Source organism: Sparassis crispa (assembly GCF_003851025.1).
Source record: "Sparassis crispa DNA, contig_000001F, whole genome shotgun sequence".
Taxonomy (NCBI): domain Eukaryota; kingdom Fungi; phylum Basidiomycota; class Agaricomycetes; order Polyporales; family Sparassidaceae; genus Sparassis; species Sparassis crispa.
This window is the reverse complement of record NW_020939748.1, coordinates 778,585-804,922: the sequence shown is the minus strand read 5'-3', so window position 1 is coordinate 804,922 and position 26,338 is coordinate 778,585. Positions and strand designations below refer to the sequence as shown.

Sequence of the window (26,338 nt, the reverse complement as noted above, 5' to 3'; positions counted from 1 at the left end):
GAAAGAGAGTTACCGTGGGCCGAGGACCAGACTTGCGCCGAAAACGGCAGGTCTCTTAACAAATAAGGAAGGAGACGGGTGAAGGATCCCGCTGGCGACGTCGCGGCATGGGCGGCCGACAGCAGCAGTAACCACCTGTAACCACTTATGAGATATTACGGCGGTTATCAAGGCGCGCAGTAAGGACGAACTGGACCTCTGCGAAAACATATGCGACATCAGCGCGATATGTCAATTCGACATTACACAGAAGGTCCGACTGGGGCGCAATGGTGAGTCAAACAACAAGTCAAAGTTAAGGACACCCGAGGCGCGCCCGACAATCGCGGAGATCCTCCTCGGCGTCCTCGGGACCGTTCTTGCTTCCGGCTCCCGGGCAGACCCTACTCAACGCCATCGCCTCGGATCTCCGATGACGACATCGACCCTAAGCATGCCAACTCCATCTGACAAATCGACCTGAAGAATATGTCTCTCCCACGTTCGGCGGGTGCAGCAGCTGCATTGACCTGGACTTACTGCAGCGTTAGGCAGACTACAATATAATCCTTATTAAGTGGGGGGAGGACGGGTTATAAAGCCGCGGCGTAGATGTTCGACGTTCAACAATATAGTTTGACCGACGTACGTCGTATGCACGAAGCATATCGATGGTGAGTTCCCAACTTTGCACTGGCGGATCTTGTGGTTCTAGCTTGCGGCCTGTGGATGCGTATCATCTTCTCGACGTGTTTCCAAATTGCGACTTCTGCCCCCTCCCTTGCGACAGAATCGTCAATCGTCGTGCCAAATGCCTCGAGTTTTCAGACAAGCTACCTCTTCTCCGTGACTATATGATAAATTGCAGTACAAACATTACAGAGCTTCATAGCGATTACAATTACCGTGCAGAAACGCAGGACACAGCGACGAACACTAACATAGAAACATGATATCTCTCCCGAGAGCGAAAGCAAAGTCCCTTCCTAACCTGATTGCAGCAGCGAACGACGCCTACGCCCGCCGCGTGCTCTTCCGTGTCGGCACCGGCGGCGACCCATCGCGCTCCTTACGCTTCGACGAGCGGCGCGCGGCGATCTGCGCCCGCTCGGCGCTCGGCGACTGCGGCAACTTGTAATTCGTCGGCACCGACGTGAATGCGTTGTTCGACCACGTCTTCCCGCTCGTGCCCGTCCCGGGCTCTTCGCCGCCAAACAATCGCGCTCCGCTGGCGACGCGCGACATCGAGCGTTGGGCTGGCCGTGGCGTGGACGGCGCCTCTGTGATCGGCGGCGAGAGCGAGAGCGGGAGCACGTCGGCGTCCTCCCGTGCCTCCTCGAACTCTTCGTTAGAGTGTGCGAGCAGCTCCCGGTAGCCTGCTTGGATCAGGCCGTAAAAACTGGAGCAGGTACGTTAGAACAACTGCAGACATATATGGTTGAGGTTGCACTTACCGTGGGTCGCGGGTATATACGCGTAGGAGAACCTCCCCAAATGTCTGGGGCATCAGCAACGAGATGTCGCCCAGCTCCGCCTTGCGGGATCCTGCATCCTATCGTGAGCGTGCGGACGTTCACCCGAACGGGGAAATTGGCTTACTGTTAGGGTGCTGCTTCGAATAGAACTTGACGCTGTCGAGCGGGTTCTTGTCCTTCATCCCGTAGTGCATCCGCGAGAGGTCGACGATGACGTGTCGTGGCTCGAGCGCCGCGATGTCCCCATCAATCGGCTCGCCCACGCCCTCGCTCTTGCCTTCTCCCTCGCCCTCTTCCGTGTCGAGGTCCTCCACCTCCCGCGACGCAAGCAACGTGGCAGGCAGCCGCTTCACGGCATCTACGATCCGCTCCGGCGTGAAGTACCGCCGGCAGTGGTCAATATAGCTCCACTCGAACACCTTGTAATCCACCATGCGATAGAGGTTGCGCGTCGTGATCCGGAAGAAAATTGCGCGCGCCTCGGCGAGTTCCTGTGCGTATCTACGGGTCAATAATGCGGAGAAGGCTGAAATAATCACGCACAGGTTCTTCAGAGCTTTCAATCTGAGTGCGCAGGTGGTCGGTTAGGTATAGGAACTTGGCAGGATCGTAGATGTGCCTGGAAAAGTTCAAGTGCCTGTCTGCTAACAAAAGGGCGTCCACTAGCATGTACTCGATCGCCTTCGCTACGAGTCGGGGAAGGGCATCAGCATCGGGAACAACGCACTCGATCACGATCGCGCGCATACATACCAGTCTTGTGATTATAAATGCGCTTGTGGAGGCTAAAGCGGGTCCAGCAGAGTTCATAGACCTGGTTCGCGTCCTTGATGTCGTAGCAGATCTCGTCATTGATCACCCGGGAGGAGTGAATGAGTCTGAAAATTCGATGAGTCGCATGCAACAAAGGACATCTCAGTAATTCACCGCGTCAGAGACAGGTTTCCTTTCACGTCGACGGCGTGATTGTCCCGGGCGATGTAGTCGAACCTGCGACACGGAAAGGCTGTAAAAGTCATATATGAGCCAGTCAGCGTGGTACTCACTTGTCGACGTCCAGGCCGTTTCGTTTGTTCGCGACAATGTCAAACAAAAATTGTTTCTCGAGTCTAAAAGGGCAGTACCATGTGAGAGCGAGCGCATACAACGACCATAGTCGACACTTACGGGCACATGCTCTTGTCACCGCCAATGAGCGCCTTGATGAACGTGACGTCCTTCTTGTCCGCCTCCATCTGGCAGCCCTGGATGAGCGCATCGAACATCATATCGGACGCGTGCTCGTGCTGCCACGTTGCGCCAGGTCTGTACGAGATCAGCCGCGGGGCGCATAAAGGGGGCGGCACTCACAAGGCGCGACGGATGAACTGCCCGTCCCAGACGTGGCTCCAGGGCCCATGCCCGAGGTCGTGGCAAAGCCCAGCGATGGTGACGCAGTCGATGTCGCGCTGCGTGATGCGCAGCTCCGGCTGGGACTGCTGCAGGTGTTGGGCCAGGATCATGGAGAGGTACGCGACTCCTGCGGGCGTTTAGGCGGTATTGGTGAGAAAGTGGAATTTTCTTACCTAGAGAATGCTCAAACCGGTTGTGGGAGGCGGTGGGCCAGACGTGGTAAGAGGTCCCAAGCTGCTTGATGTTGCGCAGGCGTTGGAATTGCGGGCTGCAGATATGAGGTTAGCATGTATGTAGAACAAAGGGATAGTAGGACGTACGTGTCGATGATGTGACATATCTTCCTATTGAACGGCACTGCGGGCGGATACAAGTGAGGCGGGGCTGTAGAAGAGACAAAGAGGAGCGCGCACTATAATCATGAATGCAGTCTTTGAAACGACGCGTAAATTTTGGGCTGGAGGGCGCCGTAATGGGTGGGAGACTATAATCTTCGGGCTCCATAAGCCTCATGGTGGGCATGCTGGTACTGATATAGGACAGACAACGAGGCGCTGCGGAGAATGGGAAGATGTGGGAAGATAACAAAGAGCGGGCGGTGGGCTGCAGGCCTCAGGGTGGGTACTTATACGGGAGTGCGCAGAGCACTAGAAGCAAAGTGAATTGCAGCGCGTTTCATTTCCCGCGACGCCGACTGACCCTTACATAAGCCATTTTACATGGCGGCACCGCCAGATGGGCGTGTCGACGCGTCGCGTTAGCACTCCGCGATCGGCGCGTCGCAGTCCGCGGACGCAAATCAGTCTCCGTCAACGTTCTACCGCTGACAGTAGATCTCGGAAGTCTATCACTCATTGACAGTACACGTCGTGCGTCAACGCCTCAAGCCTCAGGCCTCATGCCTTGTACAGCAGTCATTTTGATCATGAGGTGAATCTCATAAATGTTCCAGTAGCTTCTACAATAGTGTATAACAAACAGCACACTCCTGCATACCCAGGCCTCAACACCACACACGATGGCTGCTGTGCAACCTTCTCTTCCCCACCCCCGAATCTTCAGAGGCGTGCCTTGGTAGAATATCGTCGACCTCCGCACCCCTGTGATCCCTAGGCACCGAAAGAGAAAACATGTCCCGCGATCGATGTATTATAAACGGCGTGGTGAGGCTTTCAGGGCATGGCAGGCCATCCGACGCAAATTCCATCAGACCGCAGAATTTGAGTCTCACAGTATCAGATGGCTGCAGAAAGCGCGACAGCTTCGTGGATCCCGACTTGCCCTATCGATCCCTCTGAAACGACCCTCAAACGTGATGTGACAGACGAGAGAGAGATCCGCACGAAAACACAGAAGACGCGAGATGTACTCATTCATCCGGGTTTACGTCGCTCACGCCGTTTCGTCCATTCGTTAGGTAGCATCGCAGCCTTCGCATCCGCAATCGCGCCCGAAACGATGCGCGCCGGCGTCGTTGTCATTGTGTACCGCGTTTGAGCAAGGATTGCACGGCGCAAAATCCGCTCGAGAGGGGTGGCGTCCCATATCGCCTGTGGAGGGGCTGTCTCTCCGACAATGTCCAGCACAGAGGGCACAACATGCTGTTGGTCGGGGGTACCCGAAGAAGATGTGATCGACTGAGGCCGAGCGGGTAACGCCGAAGAAGACGTCAGCTTCCTATCCGCCGCCTGGGTGGAGTCTTGCGAGGAAGGGGAGATGCTCCGAATCAGCTTCTCTTCTCGTGCCTGGGTGGAGTCTTCCGAGGCAGGGGGAATGAATTTCAGGCTAAGCCGGGGCACTGCGCCGACTTGAAGTACAGTCTCCGTGACCGGAAGGCCCTGGATCACGCCCACAGGAGGATAGCCGAGAAAGCGGAAAGCCCACAGCTCCTCGGGATACTCCATGCGCGCAGCCGCCGGGAGCTCGCTACGCACACGGTGCACCAGGTGTGCGAGGACGATGCGAAACGTGCGGAGTGTCGGTAACAGTTTGCACATGCGGAAGGTGCGCAGGACGACGAACACGGCAGCGTAGTCCTGGGCGAGCAGGAACGTGCGCAGCGCGCGGTGCAGGACGTCGGATGTGATCACCGGCGACCGCCGCGGGACCACGCTCTGCGCCTGCCGCGCGTGACACTGCAACATCTCGCGGTAGAGCGCACGGGGGGTGCGCACGGCTACCGAGGGGGGCGACCGCCGTGTCCGCACACTGCGCCGCTGCTTCTTGATGCACATTGCGCGGAAGAGGCTGCTGAAGGTGTAGGCGTCCGGGAGGAACTCGCCGGTGTCGTCGTCCAGCAGGACCTGGTAGATCTGGAACGCCTGGTCGACGTAATGCTGCGACACCTCAGTCGCAATGATCGCGTTGCAGAATGCCAGATCTGGCTCGACTGCATCATCTGCCATGTGAGCGACGGTCCATTTGGAGGTGGCGCCAGTGACTTCCGCCGGTGCTAGATGCCTGATTAGGCTGGTGTACGGGGCCGGGCTGTCTTTTTTTGGTCTGCCAATATCGCTTTCGGCCTGTAGAGAGTCTGCGACTTTTTCAGGTTGACCTACGAAGTCTCCGCTAGCCCAACGGCGCGCCGATGCGGCGGAGCCCGCACGAGCATGTATGTGCACGAGAAATGATCTCGTCTCCTTCGCCAGGATGTACCCAAGATCTGTCCGAGTGCGGACGAACGTCGCTACGACGCTATCGATGAACTCAGGGGTGCAATTCATCGTCCCTACCAGTAGATGGAGCACGTGGCGCAGGGTACGCTCGTTGAACGATTTGTGGGAGAAGAGCTTACCCAGCGCGTCGAGCAGCTCGTCCTCGCTCGGGGACTCCTGGGCGGCGGCGATGATGAACATCTGCGTGCGGAGCGACACGGAGGGGATGAAGCCGTCCGTGATCATGCGGGAGTACATCATGGCGGCAGGGATGACATGGCCGTGGCGGAGGAAGAGCGACACGGCACCCTCGTAAGCGAGGAAGCGGGAAGGGTTGTCGAACGCGCCTTTGGAGACAGTGAGCTGGAACTGCTGCAGGGCTATGCCGTGCTGGCCGGACTCGACGTAAGGATAGAGCTTGAGCAGGAGTTTTCGTATGCGGAGCGGGTAGCTGGCAAATTCGAGGGCTAACCACCTTTTTAACCTCTTTGGAGCATTGGAAGCCCAGCGTACTGAGCTTGGATTTCTGACCAGAGAGTGGACGGTGGGGAGACGCGCAGAGGAGAGGAGGCTCAACATGCGCCTTGGGGCGCCATAAGTATTTACTTTGCGACAAACGACGGAGAGATTGGCCTATATGATACGCTAAAAGTGAGCACAAGAAAGCAGAGAGGAGAGAGACCGACCAGGACTACGTATACGTACTATACTGCTATCAGACGTCGTCGCGGACGCTAACTAGGATGATCAGTGACGTGACCGTAACCCCGGTCACAGCGGTCACCGGAGGTTGTTAGCCCATCTCAGACCGGGTACCGCGACGACGACGACGAGCAGCAGCAGCTTCACGGCTCTGTGGACACACTTAACGGATATTCTTTCGTCTTGAACTCTTGCACTGTATTATTTGCTGGATAGACGACGGCGACACTAGCGCGTTCGCCGGTCGAACCACGCCATGTCTTTCAATGCCTCTCCTGACATCGAGTCTACACCCCCGCCCGCTGTCAGCAGCCTCCGTTCCAGGTTCGAGAAGCTTGCAGCAGACACCTCGACCGCTACCCTCCAGCGGCCACCCAGCACTCATGTCTTTCTCGTCCCAGAGCCCTCCAGTCCTCGTCCCCGAGCCATGTCCAACTCAGATGACATCAGGCCATTCGCTGAGTCTCCTTCGCTGCGCCCCGCTTCTTCTTCTCTAGACCTAAAGGCAGCCAAGAGGCCTCCCCCACTGCCCCCCGTGCGTGGTTTGAAGGCCCCTTCTCCCGCACCGCCGAGTCCACGTCTTCTGCGTCCACCATCCGACCAGTCACCTCTGATACCCGAGATCAGTCTCACTTCCGAACATACCTCTGGGTCCCTGAAGCCCTCCGTTTTGGCCAGAAAGCCTCCCCCGCCCCCTCTGCCTCCCCACCACCCTGAAACAAAAACCGAATCTGCCACATTGCACAAAACGTCCGACGTTTCTCCACTCATCGACTTGTTTGGGTGAGCACTTCTGTCCTGGAATGTTTATGTCAGACGGGTGCACCGAGTGTTTGGTACCAGTAGCAACGTTCCTTCGGGAGCACGGCGTATTTCAGCCACCGCTTGAGTTGCTGCTTGTCTCGCTCCCGGCATCTCGTTTATCTCAGCCGTATATCTGCATGTTGATCGTAGGTTTGACCGCTTGCTTCGCGCCTTCGCCTGCGTGCTTGTTCTATGACATGAGTTACGGAGATAGATATCTGGCATTTTCCTTCTTGTCGTAAGTCTCAATCAGACTGACGCAACGTTCGACCAGGTCCCCGCCACCTATTCCGGCGGCTTCCAAGCCGGTGAACGTTCCGACTCGCGTCGTGTCGCATACCGCGACGTTAGTATCAACCCTCGTAGCATCTGATATCCGTCCAGATTCCCTAGAATCGTCACGCAGGCCTCGCCATTCCTTCCCTTTCGCAGGAACATCAACTGCTCCTTCCAGTTCTTCTTCCATCTCCTTGGTCTCCACCGCGTCTACATTCAAGCCGCAAGATCCCTTCGGTGATGATCCATCTGATTCGGAAACCACCGTTTTTGCGGACCCGCCTCCGCTACCGTCTCGAAAGAACGGCACCGCAAATGATCTCTCGAATGGCTCCGGTGCCCATCCCGAACTCCAGCAGTCGCCGCAAAATATATATTCATCAGAGAGTTCCAGCGGGACTGATACCAACACGGTGAACATACCCAGTCCAACACCTTCCGCACTCCTCACTCGGCCTCCTCGTCCTCCACCTCGTCCCAAGTCTTCGTTACCTGCCAGTTTAGTTGCATCTTCAGCATCGTCCAGTACATCCTCGCTGCCACCTCCTCTTCCTACGCGTAAAGGAATATGCATAGAGGAACCAGTACCTCGGCGCCCGCCTCCACCTCCGCGACCTTCAGTGCAGGATATGGACTCGCAGTCTCATGCGAGATCCTGTAGTGCGTCAATTTCTCCGTCTGAGCGCAAAGCATTTGGTGCGCATCCGCCTCCACCGACGCGCACGATCGGCCTTGGCGACAAGCTTCCCCCAGCTCGTCGCGCACAGTCCGGCTCCTCCAGCGAGTCCGAGGACGATGAGCCGAAGAAGGTGGAGCTTCTACCGGACACCAGTCGCGCGTCCCGTCGCCCGCCCACCATTGATTGCCATAATTATCACGAGTTCAACATCCACATACCTGCATACACTGGCGTCGTGGCTGTGTCCGGACATACTATCGTTATTGCCACGCATCATCATCTGAAGATATATGATCTTTCCGTGTCTGACTCGCCCGTGTGGAATCTCGACTCGAAAGAACTGGGGCTGGACAAGCTGAATGGCTTCAAGGTCACTAGCATGGAGTTCCGACCGGCGGCGAAGTTGGCGGACAGGGGGTGTTTTCTTTGGATAGGAACGAAAGACGGACACCTTGTAGAGCTGGATACAAGATCAGGGACTGTCGTTGGTGCGAAGCCCTTTGCGCATGCGCATACGGTGACGCATATGTTCCGCCACGCGCATTCAATGGTGACCATGGATGACATGGGTAAGGTCCTCGTGTTCACCCCTGATCCAGATAGCGGAGAGGACGTGCGCTTGACGTATACCCAACCCCGTGTGGTCCGGATTGCCGACCGACAGGAATTTGCGAAGCTGGTCGGGGCCCAGCTCTGGACGTCGACGAGGGACCCGAGCAATGGCGGCGGCACGGCGAGCAGCTCCAGAGGGCCGATCGTGCGCGTGTACGATATCTTTACGCCTGGGAGCACGGGCAAGTCCTTGTTGCCTACGGAGCACCTCGGCGCTGTCACTTCTGGCACGATTCTCCCTTCGCAGCCGGAGCACATCTACCTCGGCCACGAGGGTGGACATGTTAGTATTTGGTTGCGGACATCAGACGATGGTGCTCCTCAGTGTCAGGAAGTCATAAAGGTGGCCACATCGGATGTGATGAGCCTGGAGGGTGTCAACAATAGGTTGTGGTTTGGAGGTCGGAATGGCATGATCGTTGCGTTCGACGTTGTGCCGAGGCCGTGGGTAGTGACAAACCGCTGGGCAGCGCATACGAAACTTCCTGTTCTGAGACTCGCCGTGGATACGTGGAGCATCGAGAAGTTGAACCGGCTCATGGTGTACAGTATTGGCAGAGACGAGAAGCTCCGATTCTGGGACGGGTTACTCGGGATAGACTGGGTCGGTGAGTATCGGTGTTTCCGGCCCATTTTCCAGTTGACTAACTTGCGACAGATCAAGAGCTACTGAAACGAGAAACGGAGTTCAGTTCCTTCCGAGATATGAACGTGCTGATTGTCTCCTGGAATGTAGATTCTGCGAAACCAGATACCCTTACTGGATGTCCCGAGAACGTCAACGTCCTTCATGATATACTCACCAGTGTTGATACTCCCGACATCATCGTGTTCGGGCTACAGGAGCTCATTGACCTCGAGAGCCGGAAGATGGCAGCCAAAACTGTTCTTCTCGGTGGAAAGAACAAAACACCAGACGGCACGATTTCTCAGAAGGTGACTACTTCGTACAAAAAGTGGTACGATCGACTGGTGTTGGCGGTACGCCAGGCAATGCCGACTGATATACCATACACGGTTATCCATACGGAGAACTTGGTCGGGTTGTTCAGCTGCATATTCGTGAAGAACACGGAACGGATATCTTTGAACCATGTTGCCATTACCACCATCAAGCGTGGGATGGGGGGTAGATATGGCAATAAGGTCTGTCGTTCTGTGGTCTCTGCGTGTTGGGTTGCTGAGAGGAACTATCGCAGGGTGGCATAGTCGCCCGCTGTGTCATTGACGACACGTCAATCTGCTTCATCAACTGCCATCTTGCCGCTGGCCAACATCACGTTCGTCAGAGGAATGCTGACGTTGCGGCCATCGTAGAAGATAAATCTGTGTTCCCCGAATCGGATGCGCTCCAGGGCCCGTTGGCGTACGTGAATGGTGGTGACGGGTCGATGGTTCTTGATCATGAAATCGTTTTTGTACGTGTACATGGTACTCATGTTTTCGTTGACGTTGATTGTGCTCCAGATGAACGGAGACATGAACTATCGCATCGACCAACGCCGCGACGTGGTTGTCGCCGCGATCAAGGCTGGTGACCTCGACGGTCTCCAGACTCATGACCAGCTGCTTAAGGAGATGAAGTTCAATCGCGGCTTCCGTCTGCGGTCGTTCTTGGAAGGTCATCTCACGTTTGCGCCCACCTACAAGTACGACAGACGGTCGCCGGAGTACGATTCCTCCGAGAAGAGTCGTGTCCCCGCCTGGTGCGACCGCGTTCTCTGGCGCTCGCGTGACCCTTTGCGCGTTGAGCAGTTGCACTACAGACGCTACGAGGCGAACATCTCCGACCATCGGCCGATTTCCGCTGCTTTCAGGATGACGGTGAAGTCCGTGCACCACGATGCGAGGGAGAAAATCAAGGCTGAGATTCATGGGTTGTGGGTACATCGCGAGCAAGGGTTGCTGCAGGCAGCCCATCAATTCTTTGTTGACCAGGCCATGATATGAACGGTCCAACATGCTTTGGCGGCTGGAGTGTGGGCAGGGGATGGCGTGCGCAGTGTGTGGTTGCATCTGATACTCTATGGCATTCGGTAAATAATCGCATGGAATTCTTCATTAGGACATCACATTAGCATCTCGTTTTGTATCCTTCAACCTGTAGCGTATTAGTAGACCTGTTCAGTATTGTAATAGAGAGAGAAAGCACAGGACGTACTGCCTGTATTATCGATGACCCGGATGTGCCATAATATGGCACTTCTGGTCCCGCAGCACGACGTCTTGCTCGATTGTCTGCGGCATCTCAGATAATGTTTCTGTAGCATACAGAGTACTATACACCATTTTTTTAGGATTTTTTTGAGCTGTATTGGACACCTTGGAGAGATGCCGAGGTGTGGCACCAGCCAAATACAGTCTTGCAATCCCGAATTTCTTGGGATCCAAGCGAGCCATCTTTGCTTCCCAAACTTTTACAGCATTAAATTAGGGTATGTATGACTCTCTGTCTATAATTTCGAGGGAATCGGACAAGAGGATCAAACCACAGAAAAAAATATGGCACTTCTGGGTCGTATGGCGTATCCGGGTCACTGATAGTATATGTTTTCCGGACTGTGGCGAATTTCCATACTTGGCAACGCTGTCCGATCTCATCTCGCTGACCCGGAGCACCACTATGGTCCAAGTTACAACTCGCCCTCTACCACCGCTCGTACGGATGGCTCCTCGACTCAACAAACGACAGCTGCGAGAACAAGAGGAACTGCTTGCGCTTGACCATGATGCACTGAAGGAGGAAACTGACACTAGCGAGAACGAGTACGACCGCGTACACAGTGTCGGAGGCTCGGGGCTCGGATTCGCGGCAGTGAGTGTCTCTATTGCATTTGCACGATCCGATGACTGACTTTTCGTGTTTAGTTAATGAGTACTGCTGACGCGTCCGACGAGGACAGTGGTGAGAATGCCGTTGCTCCTCCGTCAAAACCAAAGAAGGCTCGTGAGCGGTTTCCGTTTCGCTTTTCCCGAGGAGTGGTCTAAAGATGATGTTGAGTAGAAGAAAAAGAAAAAGAAACCTACTGCCGCAACACCGCTGTCTCCGTCTACTCCTGTGCAGCAGCCTGGGGCCAAACCGCAAGATGAGCACCTGTCCAACGCTGGACAATCGAAGAAAGAGAGAAAAGTTCTGAAGAAACAGAAGGCAAAAGACAAGGGGGGCACTATGGATGAAGTAGACAAGGCCCTTGCGGAGCTCTCTGTCAAGTACCCCGATCTACGACATGCTGTCGCATCTGGAAGTGCTTCTCCAGCAGCCCGTGAGGCCTCCAGCGTTCTTTCATCTCTGCTGTCCGTCTCCTTGCAGTATCTTGACAGCGAAGCCGAGATGCGAAAATTTTTTGGATCGAAGGTGGTTTCTGCTGCCAAATCTTCTGGAAGCGGATCCTCTTCATCTTCACGACGCACAGTCACACAGCGTTCCAACCTTACACGTCCACGGTCAACATGGTGGCCCGCACAGATGCGAGAGGGCTTATCTATCCGCTTGTTGACGGAGGACGAAGTCCAAGACATGTGTCGTACGCATGATTGGGACCAGTTACCCGGAGAGCGAGTGTGGACGGTAGAGTACAGCAAGAAGTATCGTGGCGTGACTCTCGCATTCATGCAAACTGTGATGTCAGGAGGCGAGTAGGTCTTCAATTCATTCATACTGCAAGTCTCACGAATATCATAGACCCAGAGGGATTCAACCAGATATTGAGACTACTACCGTACCATGCAGATACACTTCTACAATTGTCGGAGGTGTACAATCACCGCGAAGGTAATTCTCATGTTTGTTCCGAGTGCACTGACCTAACATACTATATACCTCCAGAGTATAGTACAGGATCAGATTTCATTGATCGAGCACTGTTCGCCTACGAGCGGGCTTTTGTCGGATCGTTCAATTTCACTAGCGGAGTAAATCGTCTTGATTTTGACCGCGTGGAAAATCGTCCTTTTTTCTTGGCTATACATCGGCAAGTCAGGTACGTGTGCAGCCGATGCTGAACGTAGAAAAAGGAGTAATTTTAGCTTGAAGTGATCTCCAACGCCGAGGATGCGTGAGGACTGCTTTCGAGTTCGCTCGCCTGCTCTATTCTCTGGACCCGTGGACCGATCCTCATGGGGCTTTGCTGCACCTCGATTATCTTTCCATTAAAGCGGGCATGGGGGTTTGGCTGCTTCAGCTATGGGACTTTTTTGCTATGCACGCGAAGGAGCCGGAAGACTTTCATTCTCGCTTACGGGTCACTGTGCTGCCTGGTTGGTCATATACACGAGCCCTGGCATTATATATCGAAGAAGAGAGTAACAAGGAGAAGGTTTGCACTGTCAATTTGGTACATCGACGTAGTCCTCATGTGCCTGTCTACTCAGACACACGAAAGGAGTACAGCTGCTCTTCGAGAAGCCATAGTTGCATTTCCTTCGGTGGTTCCCTTACTTGCGGATAAAGCAGACATCACTCTGTCGGCTGCAGTACGAGGGCACAAGGCTTTCCGTGTGTATACCGATGCCAAGTAAGTAATGAATACTGAATCGGGCGTGATGTAGATTTCACGTCTCTTACCTAGTGCCGTCTCAACCAACGAGGAAGCTATTCTTCAGACTCTTTGCCACCTATATGCTCAGCGCTCCTTCTCACTATGGAAGAGTGCTTCTCGTCCGTCTTGGTTCGCCCAGACTGTCACCTCCACTCTCCCTTCTCTACCCTCCTCCTTCAACGACAATTCGGCGTTGATTGCCCATTTTACCTCATTGTACAGCAGGCCTGCACTCGCATATTCGATATATCGCCACGTCATTGTGCTTGAGACATCATGTCGCAGTCTGTTCTCCTTTCTTCCCCGCTCAGTCACCAGTTCGCGGCATCTCGCATGTGATCCTCTTCCGCCGCCGAGCCGCAAAAATGAATACGATGCGGAGTTTTTCAAAGGTGCGGAGGACGCCCTCGCAATACGACCCAGGAGCCGACGGGCGAGCGAGAGAACGCTGGAGAGACTGATACCGGATCCTGTATTCCGCAGACAGTTACAGGTTTGCCCGCCACTGCTTCCCGGGATTATTTTATGCTCAGTCTAATCTTTGTTTCCCGCCGACAGGCATTCTTTGAAGCGAATCCTCATTTCGCGCGACGCTTCCCAGGCGGGATCATCCAGTTTGCTCAGCTGGCGGGAGAGTTGCCTGAAGAAGTACTGGAAGGTCTGATGATTGCAGAGGCTGCGGGAGGCAACCAAGCCGAGGGAGGGATGCCAGGGCAGATGCCCGGCGAGGGCATATTCGTTGCGGACTTCATCGACGAGGAAGATGGAGCTGAAGACCAAAACAATGCTCAACCTGTTGCTGCTGTCCCTCCTCCAGCACCAGCGGTTCCACCACAGGTGCAGGAAGAAGACGAGAGTGGTGAGGATGACGAGGAGGAGGAGGATATATTGGTAAGTCAATCTTCTGTCATGTCCTGTCTCGGAGCTGACGCGTATGTGCCAGCCACTTCCTGTGCGCTTTTTGAGAACAATGATGAACCGCTTCTGGCCCGCCGGCGCTGCTTCTCCTGGCACTTCGTCTTCTGAAGAAAATGAAGAAGTAGGAGAACCTCTGCACCGTGACGATGACGGGGTGGATTGAGCGACGAAACAGGGAGCGAGAAGTAATGGAATGTAATGACATGTCTACAGTAACGATGAGTATAGTTGCACTTAACTCGTGTTCCTGAGACTGAAGTTGAATCAACGTCCAGGGTGACTCGAACCCAATTTATGTCGATGTAGGGTCCCGTCGCCTATCCTCGTCAGACAATTGTCTTTTCATGTGCATCTCAGTCAAATGATTCAAATCTGATTTCACGATCGTTTGTGCACCCCCGACAGCCGTAACCCTCCGCACTAGAGTGTTTTCCAACGGCTTTTGCGACTAAAAAGTTTGGACGTAGCGTCGCCCCACTTTGGCGGCCAAACTTTGCCGATAGCAAGCGGGGCATCACTCCACTTTCACTCATCTGGCAAGTATGATCAACCATCGCAATCAGTCTAATTCTCGTTGGTATGGAAGGGTCTACACTGGAAATCTCGCTTAAAAGCAATGTTGGAGGTCAGATTTTCAAGTTCTGCTCGATGACACCAGGGCAGGAGTACCACCTGTTCATATGATGCTCCGGAATCTCAAACTGACCCGAGATACCGAGCTGAGTACGTGAAAGATCTTCATAAGTAGAGGTCGGGCTTACCTCGGGCTCATCTATAATACGGGAGGACCGATGACGTGGCGTCTGTGGCAACTGTATCTGCGCGACTGGTCCAATGCAAATGTGTCACTGCACAACATGCGACATAGCACACAATGTCTTGACAAATATGCTTCGGCCTTCGAGTTGCTCTAGCTCTTGGGTGAGTAACCACTAGGTTCCCTCCCGTCGTGGTTGAATTGTAACTTTTGTGACTCATGATCTTCAAGATTACCAGAAAACATGATGTATTGCCAGGTGCTAGTGCAGCCCCACCTGCTGGTCCAACCATCTGGAGATACATACCTCCCTGATTCGTCGTACTGCAACAAATCCTCGGCCTCGGGCTTGCAATTACGTGTGTTCTTTCCGGTATTTTATCTCGGACGCTGAAGATGCGCATCTGAATGGGACGTCAGTGCCCACAGTGATATATACGAGCGTTCCTGCTGATTGCCCGCTCTTTGCCCCCCGGCTATTTCTCTTCCTACAGATTCTTCGGGATGTCTTCGCTCGCCGTTACTGCATCGGGTTCTTTAAGCCGCACTAGGAGGACCCCTCTCGCCACTTGGGCGGAGGACGAACTTCGCACAGAGCGGTATGGCGGTGATGACCCCCGGGACCCGCCTCCTAAAGACAGTGGGGACACACGGCTACCACAGAAGGAAGAAAATTTCGATTACAACAAGGTAACATGGGATGGCCCCGACGACCCAGAGAACCCGCAGAATTGGTCGCACCCGCGCAAGTGGACGATCACGGCGATATGTCTCCTCATGACCATCAATGTGTAAGTTCCCTCGCTCAGCAACCTTTGATTGGTCGCTTAACTTCGTGTACAGGACTTTCGCTTCATCAGCACCGTCACCGGCGAGCACGGTTATAGCAGCGCATTTTCACAAACCCGAGGAGTGCGGGTACCTTGTCACCGCTATGTTCCTCTTCGGCTACGTCTTTGGACCCTTCGTCTGGGGACCAGGCTCTGAGCTCCTGGGGCGTTGGCGAATGTTCGTCGTCGCTCTCTCTGCCTACACAATTCTGCACCTCGGCCAGGCTCTTGCACAGAACATCGAGACGTTGCTTGTTACGCGGTTTCTTGGCGGCTTTTTCGCTGTCAATCCGCTCACGAACTGCGGGGGAGTTATTGTTGACATTTGGGACCCTGTAAACCGGGGTATTGCTACTAGCATGTTCATTGCAGGCGTTTTCCTCGGGCCCGTGCTCGGTCCCATTGCCGGAGGCTTGTAAGTCTTGTCAGCTATGCTTCTATAGATACTCTCTGATCAAGTATTATCCTTGCAGCCTGACCACGAGCTACCTTGGCTGGAGATGGATCTTCTGGATTATGATGATATTCGCAGGGTCCTGTACATTGGTTGCACTGATATTCCTGCCCGAGACATACGCGCCCGTGCTTCTGCAGAGAAAGGTAGTGTGCTCGAAATATTTTAGATTTTGAATGCTAACAATGGTTCGAACACCAGGCGCGCAGGTTGCGAAAAGCTGACCCAATTGCCAATAAGGACAAGTACGCGGAGCATGAACGGGCAGATTGGTCTGTCAAAGGCCTTCTGCACCGCACACTGTATAGACCCATACTCATGCTCATAATGGAGCCGATTCTTCTGCTAATTACAATATATATCTCGATGGTCTACGGCGTGTTATACTCCTGTGGGTCCATTATATCCTTGCATGGATTTCATTCTCATTCTAATGCAGTTTCGCAGTGTTCGAAGCGTTGCCCGTCATTTTCGTAGGGAAGCATGGCTTTACCATCGGACAATCGGGTCTAACTCTCATCGGTGTCGGGATTGGCACTACCTTGGGCGCAATTGCGTTCTGGAGGCAATGCAGTCACTATCCTGAACTCTTGGATAAGTGGCGTGGATTTCCTCCCCCAGAGGAGCGTCTGTGGGGCGCTATGAACGCTGGACTAGTCCTTGTCATCGGGGCTTTCTGGCTAGGCTGGACAGGCAACTACCACAGTGTGCCTTGGATCGTACCCGCACTCGCAACAATACCAGTGGGATACGGCGTCAGCTTGGTGTTCATTTCATTCGTAGTGAGCGCTCGCCTCTTGGATGTATGTCCGCACGCCGTGCTGACACAGGATGGGCCAGTCGTATATTGTCGACACGTACCTCATGTATGCAGCTTCCGCACTTGCCGCAAATACCCTGGTGCGGTCCGCCGTCGCTGGGGGCTTCCAGCTTTTCACCGTCCAGATGTACAAGAATGTGCGCACTCCTTTTTTTCGCCGTTAATCATATGCTCACTTTTCGGTGTAATCGGTAGCTGGGCATCAACTGGGCGTGCACGCTAATAGCACTCGTCTTGTTACTCCTGGCGCCGAGCCCGTTCCTTTTCTACAGGTATGGCCGCTTAATTCGGAAGAAGAGTCGATTTTCGCCATCTCCGGTGAGTAAGGCGACCCTACGCATGTGTAGCGGATGCTGACTTCTGAAACGTCAGGACCTGCGTATTGCAGAATTGCTCGAGGCGGAGGCCGCGGAAGTAGCGACTCAGGCCAGCTCTGATGAGCCCGAGAAGAAGGTCTGAGACGATGTCGCCCAAGGACATTTTGTATTTTATTGGCATCACGTCCACATTATGACCGCCACGAACGCCCATCATACAAGACACGCACTAAGATACCGCCGCATATCCTACAGTACATTTATCCTCCTGCTATCGGTTTTAGCTTATGCCCACACTAAGTACAGTATTGGCATCAGTAGTGTCGCATTAACGAAGTTGTCACCATTACTGCTACCACATTCTAGGGGAGCGGCCTCCGGAGCGGTCGTTGCAATCATTGCGATATAGCGATTAAAATATACATTTTAAATTTAATCCGACGAATAGATGTGCAGCCAACAGCACGCATATCTACAGTCCTTCGGCGAGTTTCAGAATGACAATTGCCCGCGAGAAAGGGGGTAGACTGTAGACATCTCTATAACATCGCTGACGAAGATATCACAAATCGTAAGCGACCCGGGCGCCCATCCAAGCATAAGGATAATTATGCTGGTAGAAATTGCGGACCGTACGGCGATTTGCCAGGCAGGGAATGGTGGCATATGATGCGCCGAGCTGTGAAACAAGAGTTCAGAATAAATGCCCGTTAATTCTCGGAGAATGAGCGTAGAGACGTAGCGCGATTTAATGTTTCGTATCGAAGAAATCGGACAAGTAACTGAAGGGGTTGGCATCAAGGCCGAGTCAGGCAGTGTACGAGTTCAGGTAGCAATGCATGCATCCGGGAAAGGTAGTCATTCCGGTGAAACCGTCATGCCGGTCGAACAGAGTCGAAGTCTACGCGCAGACATCACCGTTAGAGCCTCTTCCGCGATCATGCTCTCCACCTGCCACCGCACTGCAGCCAGACGAGGAGACTACGAAGACGACGTGAATGCTCACGGTAGCGGGTGCCAATCCCTGAAGCCTGTATTGGCTACTTCTTCGCAATTAACCTAGTATGTGTCAAGGAAGCGACAGCTCAGGCACCGTCCGGATGTGGCCGCCCTTGGAAGCTGCATGTACGAGGTGAGCACCGGCCAGTGCTTCGCCACCCCCATCGCGATCGGTCCATACAGCGTGCGCACCTCAATCTCGCCCGCGTCCGCAATCCAGCTTGCGGGCAGCGCGACGGAAGCACGCGCTGGCCCGCGCCAGGACCTCGCCGACCGTGATGGGCCGCCATTCGACTTTAAAACGCCCGCTCGATGGCGCGCTCTGTTGTCCTGGGCGAAAGTATAGCCGTGCACACTCTCCTGCAGCCAGGAAAACAGGTCGTTCGGCTCGCGTCGTAGTGCCCTATGGAGAGTATGCACGGCCCGAGCGTCGCGTAAGATGTGGACGGGGCAGGGATCGTGTGTCACTGCTCAGCGAGATATGCCTGCGCACTGGATACAAAAGCGTCTCTGAAGAAATTTATTGACCAGCAGGAGATGGGCGAGGTCAGGTCAGACGAACCTCGATATGCAATGCAGATACACCAGCCATCGCAAAACTCGCTGAGGGAGGGCATGTTGTAGAGGTGCCCGAGGTGGGACGCAGACGAGAGAGGCTGTTCGAGGATATGGACGGTGTGGGAGCCATGCGGGCCGGTGGTGAGAACTGGACGAGTAGACGCTTGGGAAGCCATGCAGGCGGGAGTTCTCGGCAGAGTCCGACACGGCCGAGGGGAGGACTTTGGACGGATGAGAACGCGCTCTCGAGTGTGCCAAGGGAGGACTACAGCTAGCAATGGCCCCGGGGTATACACTGGTATACAGCATCGCTCATGCATCGCCCATGACTGACAATTTAATGCAGAGATCGAGGGGCGAGGCGCTGGCCGTGGGCCAGGGCGCACGACGATACGCCTCAGCCCGATGACCTCGAATCACCCGGTGAGCTTTCCCCGTCTCTCCTCCTCTTCCTCCTCTCATTCATGGCTCACCGTCCTACAGACCCTGGCTTTTCGCCGTCCCAGGATCCCTTTGACGAGGCGTATACTTCACCCCCCACCCTCCCCCAGGACGTCCGCTACAGCACCCTCTCTGCCGACACCAGCGCCAATACCTCTCTTGGCGCGTTCACTCCTTCAGCCGATTCCAACCGTCCCTTCATCAATTCTCAGCCCCAATTCGACTCCCTTCTCAAGTCCGAGTACACAGCCGTCGACATCCCCTCATCTACTGACATTAACCCTCGTCGCCGCCGTCTCCCTCTCATCCTCCTCGCTTCCGCCGTCGCCATCATAGTCATAGTCCTTGCCGTCATCCTCCCTGTCTACTTCGAGGTCATCAAAAAACATCACTCATCGTCTGCAATCGCTCCTGCTGGTTCCAGTTCTGGTTCCACCGCTCCTGGTGCCGCGCCAACTTCAACTCCCAAGTCCTCGAACGGTGCTACTTGGGGCGGCAATGGCTCTCTTATCACTGCCACAGGCGGTACCACCTTCACCTACATAAATAATTTTGGTGGTTACTGTACGTTCCTCCTCACTTCACCACCTACTGTCCGTTTATCCGCCATCCCAGGGGTATATGATCCGCGCAATCCATACAACAACAGTGCACGTGCTCAGTCTTACACTCCCCCTCTGGACGAACCTTGGGACTATGCCAACGATCATATCCAAGGTGTAAATCTCGGTGGTTGGCTCGTCCTCGAGCCTTTCATCGTACCCGCTCTCTTTCAGAAGTATCAAGGTGTCGTTGACGAATGGACATTGAGTATCGCCATGTCCAACGACACGAGCCCGGGCGGTGGTTTGCAGCAGATTGAGGATCACTATGCTACTTTCATCGTGAGACTGCTTCGTCTCGTCGTCGCCCATTTCGCTCAATAATCGTTACAGACCGAACTCGATTTTGCGCAGATCGCGGGTGCAGGTCTTAATTGGATTCGGCTTCCGTTACCCTTTTGGGCGATAGAGGTGTGAGCCATACCAAGCTCTCCAGAATTGACGCTTACCCGGTGGATCAGACCTGGCCAGGTGAACCCTTCCTTGCGAAGGCCTGCTGGAAGTACGCGCTCCTCGCTTTCCAATGGGCTCGCAAGTACGGGCTGCGCATTTACCTCGACCTTCACACCGTGCCGGGCTCGCAGAACGGCTATAATCACAGCGGTCGCACTGGCGTTATTAATTTCCTGAACGGTCCAATGGGCATCGCAAACGCCCAACGCACATTGGATTACATTCGCATCATCACCGAGTTCGTCACGCAAAACGATTATACTGATGTCGTCCAGATGTGGGGCGTTGTCAATGAGCCGTTGATATCCGTGATCGGCAGAGACCCCGTATCCAGATTGTATGCACTCTTTTCTCAACATTACTGTGTTGCCTGCTCATCATATGCCTACCAGTTACCTGCAAGCCCACGATATGATCAGAGGAATTGTATGTGGGCACCTCAATCTGTTCTGGGTTATATTCTCATCCCTGCTTCAGACTGGTATTGGTCAAGGCGCGTACATAGTCATCCATGACGGCTTCATGGGTACCGGGTCGTGGGCGGGATTCTTACCAGGTTCCGATGTGCGAACCTAGCTTCTCATCAGGTTTGTTGTTAGCTAATGTTACCCTATAGCGCGTCGCGCTTGACACGCATCCCTATGTCGTATGTTATACTATCTCTGACGTATCCCGCGCATTCGCCTCACACTTCTCACAGGTGTTCGGTGTTAATATGGACGAGCCCATTGACTATTGGCCGCCATTTGCGTGTAATGCATATGACACCAACACATCTCAGTCGGCTTTCGGTGTCACTGTCTCTGGAGAGTTCAGCTCGGCGATAAATGACGTGCGTGCTCATAACCAATCGAAGTCCGTGTGCTCATATATCAGTGTGCGTTCTGTACCGCGGTCAAACGCCTCAGTGTGGATTATGGATCAACGGTATTGGTGGAGAGCCAAGGTATAACAACTGTACACCGTGGAATGACTATCGCACATGGACAGATGAAATGAAGGCAGGTGTGAAGCAGTTTACAATGGCCCAGATGGACGCTATGCATGTCGCCGGCTATTTCTTCTGGACGTGGAAGGTACGTCTCTGGACAATTGTCATCAGAAGAATACACGACTGAGTGTTGCCAAGATTGGCAACTCGTCAACGTCAGGAATTCCTGAGGCTCCCATGTGGTCGTACCAGCTGGGTTTGGAGAATGGTGCGTAGCCTGTGTTCTATGTTAGTGAGGGCTGCCTAAGTAGCCTTTCTAGGATGGATTCCGGCTGATCCTCGAGACGCCATTGGCATGTGTGAATCGCTCAACATCGCTCAGAACCAACCGTTTACAGGTTACCAATCCTGGCAGACAGGTGGGGCGGGTGCTGGAACGATTGCCCCAACTGCAGTTGCATCCTTGTCTCAGTATCCCCCGCCTGCGATCTCCAATGTCAATGGTGCAAATCCCTTGTTACTTCCCTTCTACACTGCGACCAGCGCAGTGCCGACGCTACCAGTGCCGACATATTCAGGGGCGACCGCGAGCGCTAGCGATGGATGGGCAGACCCTGCAGATACATCGCTGGCAATGGTACAGATCTCAGGGTGTAGCTATCCAGATGCGTGGAGTGTCACGGCGTCGCAGACTGCCTTCGCCTGCAACATTGCCCTTCAGGCTACACAGACCGGCATACCACCGGCCGTCACGAGCAACTCGCGCCTTTCATCTCTATCGTCATCAGCTTCGGCCTTGGCTGCAGCCGTCTCGTCGTCGACACCCGCTGCCTCCGCATCAGCGTCGAGCCCGCTGGTTCGTTGACAGACACATTGGACATATATGGGTTTACGTCTGTTTCATGGACATTTTATACTTGCCATGATACGGACGATCTACGTAGAAGGGCTTTTTTGTTGTAGCTGCGATACCAATACCAAGGATGCTTTTCCAGACAGTTTTTCCTTACTATATAGTATCCATCGGTATTCGCAATATTCCGTACTGCTACTACATTGGTACAATTAGGCTTGATGCTTTTCTTCCGCCTCCCTAATGGGCTGATTGCGTACTTTTCCCGGCCCCCTTCTTATATTCTAACCCACCTTGGTGAGCATTTCGCTCTCCATGTTTTTCATGTACGCGCTCATCGCATCTGACAGATAGGGCATTCCAGATGCGATAATGCGAGCTACTTGTAGCCCAGCGTTCGTACTATTATTGATGGCAACCGTCGCGACTGGAATACCTTTCTGTTTGTGATCTAGGTCAAACGACAGAACGAGCGGTGTGCAGTATGTACCTCACGGACATTTGCACTATGCTATGCAGTGAGTCCCCGCCGTCTGAGGAGCTTCCCTTAACCGGGACTCCAATCATAGGAAGAGCAGTCATGGCAGTGGATATGCCCTGTAAATGAGCAGCACCTCCACTGTCCGGCACCAGCGATGATTGTCCCAAGTCCTCTCGATGTAGCTGAGGGCGCATACTCGACCATGTGATCCGGCGTGCGGTAAGCAGAAACGGTTGGGAGCTCATACGCGACGAGCAATCAAGGACCCTCACGGCAGGAAGCATCATGGGCAGACCTCAGTCCGAACCCATGATAACGCCTACCAGTGGTTGCTGGTGTGCGTGCCCAGATACGGGAAGGGGTGGTAACAGCGCCTGGCGGTCAACTTCGTCCACGTCGCCGCCGGAGGGAAGCCGCTCCAAAAGGGTACGCGCAGTTCCCAGTCCGAGTTTGTTACAAGGGCGATCTGTGGCCCATCTTGCGGTCCTTGCAACTCAGACTTACGGTATAGGTGAACGCGCACACCAGGGATGGTCAGCGCATGGTGTGCCAATGTGGTAATCTCCAACATAATTGATGAGACACCCATGATGTTGAGCATTGCAGCTGATGCGACTTGAGGGCGGCGATGGGCACAAGAGGGAGGGGGCGGATGGCGCGAAGGTGATTGTGGTACTGGGAAGTCTCGCAGGCTTCGATGATGTACCAGAGTTGTGGGGCCGGGATGTTTGCTCAGGCATTAGCGTAGAAAATCTTCGGACGATTGGATATTGTACCGTCTTCCAGGAGAAACAAACATCTCCACTCCAAACACTTCCAGAGTCTTCACCACTGCCTCCACCACTGCCGTGGTTCGAGAGAATACAGTAGGAACTCGGCTGCGAATACGAGATGACATATTCTGCTTGTGGATTGTCTCAACAACTGGGTAGGAACGTACATCGCCGGTGGTGGATCGGACAATTACCCCATGGTCCAGCGTGATCTAGCGCATCCGTACCGACCTCTGCACAACAGGCACGGAGTAAATCTGCAGCAATTTCCTTCACAAACGGCACCCGCTTCTCCGCATAGCGGTCTAGACTCCAGAGCAGATGTAGCTGCCTCAATTTGAGAAGGCTCCCGGATGACGAAATTTCCTCTGCGGTCGTACGCCAGGTGCGGGTCTTCAGTATCAGTGGTAAACCCAGTAGGCTGGCGGCATGTTGAATTGCTTCAACCCGGAAGCCGGACAACCATGCGAGAACAGATTATGCTTCTGAAAAGATTTATCTGGACTATACCAATGGTTGATGGTCTAGGATGCACGCCTTAGGTACTGTCGACTCCACTTGTTCGTGCACAGCGACATCAGCGTGTTCTTTTTCAATGGTGAGTACATCCACGTTGGGAGCGACTCCGCGGATTTTTTGAGTATCAGCGAAAGGTTCATCGGTCCATCACAGCCGAGGAGTCCTTGGTGCAACCACCTGGTTTGCGGGAGTCACGGTATAGTCTCCGAATCACAACATCGATGTTCAGCAGAGATGCTGAGGCAGCCAACATACGGCCGAGCTGGCCACCACCTGTGAGACAAGGAGATGGATTGAAGGCGAAGGCTCAGCCTAGAGTACATGCAAGAGGCGCAGGAAGGACATCTGGGACGAATCTTAATCAGACCAAGCCGACGATATATGCATGAGCAAATGACCCACTCCCAAACCTGAAATTCCAACAACTTTGTCCATTCTACCTTGTGGTGTGTCGATGCAGTGAAGAACAGGCTGAAGTACAGACGAATTCAAGCAGCAAACGCAGGCTACGGGCAGCCTCCTCCTCATTGTCTTCCGATTCCAATTCTGACGACTGAGCCATCCTCTACGAAGCCTGTGCCTCAGGCTAGAGCACAAATACCAGTCGTAGAGCCGTTGACTTCAGAAGGCTCCGAATCCGAATCTGACCTGTCGTTGGATGCTGGACATTCGCAGACCAACACTTGGGCCTATAAAAGTACACATGGTGTAACCACCACCGAGAACGCCGGCCCCACCACGACGACCGCCTAAGCCTTCATTCTCCTGCACCCTCCAAAATGCCTCGGTTTTCAAGCAGAAAAACAACTGCATAGAATTATGCAGTTCTGGTCTATTCCGCTGGACAAGAGGGAAAAAAGTAAGAACACCTCGTCCAAGCTGAGCCTGGCAGAGTGAAGAAGTTTCAGATGCAGTCATCCCCAAGAATCCACTGAATAAAAATAGTGTTAGTAGCTGTCCATGCTCACAGGCAAAGCAATGACACGAACATCATTGATAGCATCCCGGTGTGTTCCGTGCAGTTATGATAGATACATCTTGAAAGCGAGCTTCGACTGAAGCAAGTCCCCCAAATGCATACCATCATCCAGCGGCTTGCGCTCGCTCGAGCATCTTATTCACAGCGACGGGTCTGCCACTGGCCGGATGCGCCATGTCTGCTAAACGTGCCTCACGCATCCGGATAAGCGAGCGGATTAGGAACATGGGTGTAACGAACGACTGGACAGTATCCTGTTTGCCGTCTGCGGTACCGCCGCGGAGCGCACCGGAGACGTCACGTTTCCGCCCGGTGGTAGCAAACGCGCCGCGCGCGGACTCGGCGTTCGGGTCTTCCTTGTACCGGTCCCAGAGGGTGTAGAGCGAGACCATTTCCTGCGCAATGGTCGCGATCAGCGGCATGCTCACATGAAGGCCTGCCATAAATCCGACGATATCCTGTGGCTGCTTCTTGTGGCTGCTAGAGGTAGAGCGCGCGGAGCGCCGAGGAACCGAAGACGTGGACAGTAGGGGTTGGCTAGCAGAGTGGGAAAACTGCGCAGGCTGCGTATGGGACTGCACCTGCAGCTGGATGGTCGTACGCGTGGACGAGTGTAAAACAAGGCTCAGGTAGATGGCCGTGATGGCTATGAGATGGGGCGGATAGAGCAGACAGAGATCAGAGCGGTAGGTGTCATTAATAATGAACCTAGAGAGCGCTCAGTATGTGGCATGAGTAGAAACAGAACGAACGTAAGTACCATGCCATCTGCAGGGCTCCTTCCTGCAGCTCGAGTCTGCCCTCACCGGTACCCCAGTAGCGCGACCCATCGACGGCGCCTGCACCAAGCTCTCCAGCTTCGGTTTCTAGGGCAGTCGAGGCACCCTCCTTGACGCACATTGTCATAAGCGTGCGGTATGGATGGAACACAGTCAAATCGCATTCAAGGTCGTCGACCAGATAGAACTCCATTTCTGCGAGCTTGGAATTGTCCGAGGGAAAGGACTTGACGCCGTACTCTTCGCCTAGTGACGAGATTAAATGCGAGCGACGCGTGGGAGGAGTGGGTACGTACTGCCAAAAAGCATGCGGGCTTCGGAAACGACATTCTTTATGTGGACCGGAGACTCTTCTGCCTTGGAGGCAACATAGCAGCAGGCGGCGACAACAATGAAAGGGTCAGTCTCGCAGTAGGAATTCTTTACGTAAAAGCGGCGGAAGAAAACGGTTGCCGTCGCAATGACGCGCTGTCTCAGCTGGAGTTTCTTGCCGAGCTTGGAGATGACTAGGAACAAAATGAGAAAAGGACGTGAGCATGAGTTGGGGAGCGTACTCACGGTTGGCAAAGAAAATGGCGAGAAATTCGAGATGATCTGGGCTGTCAACATATTGCAGATCATCTGCACGGGCCTGTGTGAGAGTAGCCCTGTCGAGAATCCAGCGTTTGCTGTAGCAGAGATATGGATGAGGGATGCCAGCGGTGGGAGAGAGAGTAGGGAGACTTACTAGTGAGAGCTCGCCCAAAAATTCGTGGCCATACGC

The 26,338-nt window shown here is 54.1% G+C and overlaps 8 protein-coding genes across 8 annotated transcripts; 5 read left to right on the top strand and 3 right to left on the bottom strand.

The window, feature by feature from the left end:
• Positions 1 to 993: 993 nt before the first annotated feature.
• On the bottom strand, positions 994 to 3,359 carry SCP_0202370 (HD-domain/PDEase-like protein; the record flags this gene model as incomplete). Its single annotated transcript, XM_027754152.1, has 12 exons — positions 994 to 1,378; positions 1,434 to 1,524; positions 1,579 to 1,945; positions 1,998 to 2,140; positions 2,208 to 2,332; positions 2,382 to 2,444; positions 2,501 to 2,563; positions 2,622 to 2,759; positions 2,805 to 2,973; positions 3,020 to 3,114; positions 3,167 to 3,203; positions 3,260 to 3,359. 12 exons carry the CDS (start codon positions 3,357 to 3,359, stop codon positions 994 to 996), a joined length of 1,776 nt encoding a protein of 591 aa, XP_027609953.1.
• Positions 3,360 to 4,219: 860 nt separating this feature from the next.
• On the bottom strand, positions 4,220 to 6,079 carry SCP_0202360 (predicted protein; the record flags this gene model as incomplete). The annotated part of the gene is made up of 1 exon (XM_027754151.1): positions 4,220 to 6,079. One exon carries the CDS (start codon positions 6,077 to 6,079, stop codon positions 4,220 to 4,222), a length of 1,860 nt encoding a protein of 619 aa, XP_027609952.1.
• A 379-nt stretch (positions 6,080 to 6,458) lies between these two features.
• Positions 6,459 to 10,523, top strand: SCP_0202350 (Probable inositol polyphosphate 5-phosphatase; the record flags this gene model as incomplete). Its single annotated transcript, XM_027754150.1, has 5 exons — positions 6,459 to 6,985; positions 7,281 to 9,181; positions 9,232 to 9,719; positions 9,773 to 9,991; positions 10,041 to 10,523. 5 exons carry the CDS (start codon positions 6,459 to 6,461, stop codon positions 10,521 to 10,523), a joined length of 3,618 nt encoding a protein of 1,205 aa, XP_027609951.1.
• A 673-nt stretch (positions 10,524 to 11,196) lies between these two features.
• On the top strand, positions 11,197 to 14,192 carry SCP_0202340 (DUF654-domain-containing protein; the record flags this gene model as incomplete). Its single annotated transcript, XM_027754149.1, has 10 exons — positions 11,197 to 11,388; positions 11,442 to 11,516; positions 11,578 to 12,205; positions 12,256 to 12,345; positions 12,400 to 12,553; positions 12,607 to 12,889; positions 12,945 to 13,087; positions 13,142 to 13,604; positions 13,670 to 14,002; positions 14,055 to 14,192. The coding sequence occupies 10 exons, from the start codon at positions 11,197 to 11,199 to the stop codon at positions 14,190 to 14,192; spliced, it is 2,499 nt and encodes an 832-aa protein (XP_027609950.1).
• Positions 14,193 to 15,290: 1,098 nt separating this feature from the next.
• Positions 15,291 to 17,349, top strand: SCP_0202330 (Citrinin biosynthesis cluster MFS transporter mrr1; the record flags this gene model as incomplete). Its single annotated transcript, XM_027754148.1, has 8 exons — positions 15,291 to 15,577; positions 15,630 to 16,031; positions 16,090 to 16,216; positions 16,272 to 16,461; positions 16,518 to 16,852; positions 16,911 to 17,027; positions 17,086 to 17,208; positions 17,263 to 17,349. The coding sequence occupies 8 exons, from the start codon at positions 15,291 to 15,293 to the stop codon at positions 17,347 to 17,349; spliced, it is 1,668 nt and encodes a 555-aa protein (XP_027609949.1).
• A 981-nt stretch (positions 17,350 to 18,330) lies between these two features.
• Positions 18,331 to 18,552, top strand: SCP_0202320 (hypothetical protein; the record flags this gene model as incomplete). Its single annotated transcript, XM_027754147.1, has 1 exon — positions 18,331 to 18,552. One exon carries the CDS (start codon positions 18,331 to 18,333, stop codon positions 18,550 to 18,552), a length of 222 nt encoding a protein of 73 aa, XP_027609948.1.
• A 489-nt stretch (positions 18,553 to 19,041) lies between these two features.
• Positions 19,042 to 22,056, top strand: SCP_0202310 (Probable glucan 1,3-beta-glucosidase; the record flags this gene model as incomplete). Its single annotated transcript, XM_027754146.1, has 13 exons — positions 19,042 to 19,052; positions 19,111 to 19,187; positions 19,248 to 19,769; positions 19,821 to 20,089; positions 20,141 to 20,218; positions 20,269 to 20,597; positions 20,653 to 20,686; positions 20,738 to 20,824; positions 20,877 to 20,906; positions 20,961 to 21,092; positions 21,169 to 21,336; positions 21,390 to 21,459; positions 21,512 to 22,056. 13 exons carry the CDS (start codon positions 19,042 to 19,044, stop codon positions 22,054 to 22,056), a joined length of 2,352 nt encoding a protein of 783 aa, XP_027609947.1.
• A 2,844-nt stretch (positions 22,057 to 24,900) lies between these two features.
• Positions 24,901 to 26,334, bottom strand: SCP_0202300 (RNA polymerase II holoenzyme cyclin-like subunit; the record flags this gene model as incomplete). The annotated part of the gene is made up of 5 exons (XM_027754145.1): positions 24,901 to 25,504; positions 25,557 to 25,821; positions 25,872 to 26,081; positions 26,134 to 26,243; positions 26,303 to 26,334. The coding sequence occupies 5 exons, from the start codon at positions 26,332 to 26,334 to the stop codon at positions 24,901 to 24,903; spliced, it is 1,221 nt and encodes a 406-aa protein (XP_027609946.1).
• Positions 26,335 to 26,338: the final 4 nt, after the last annotated feature.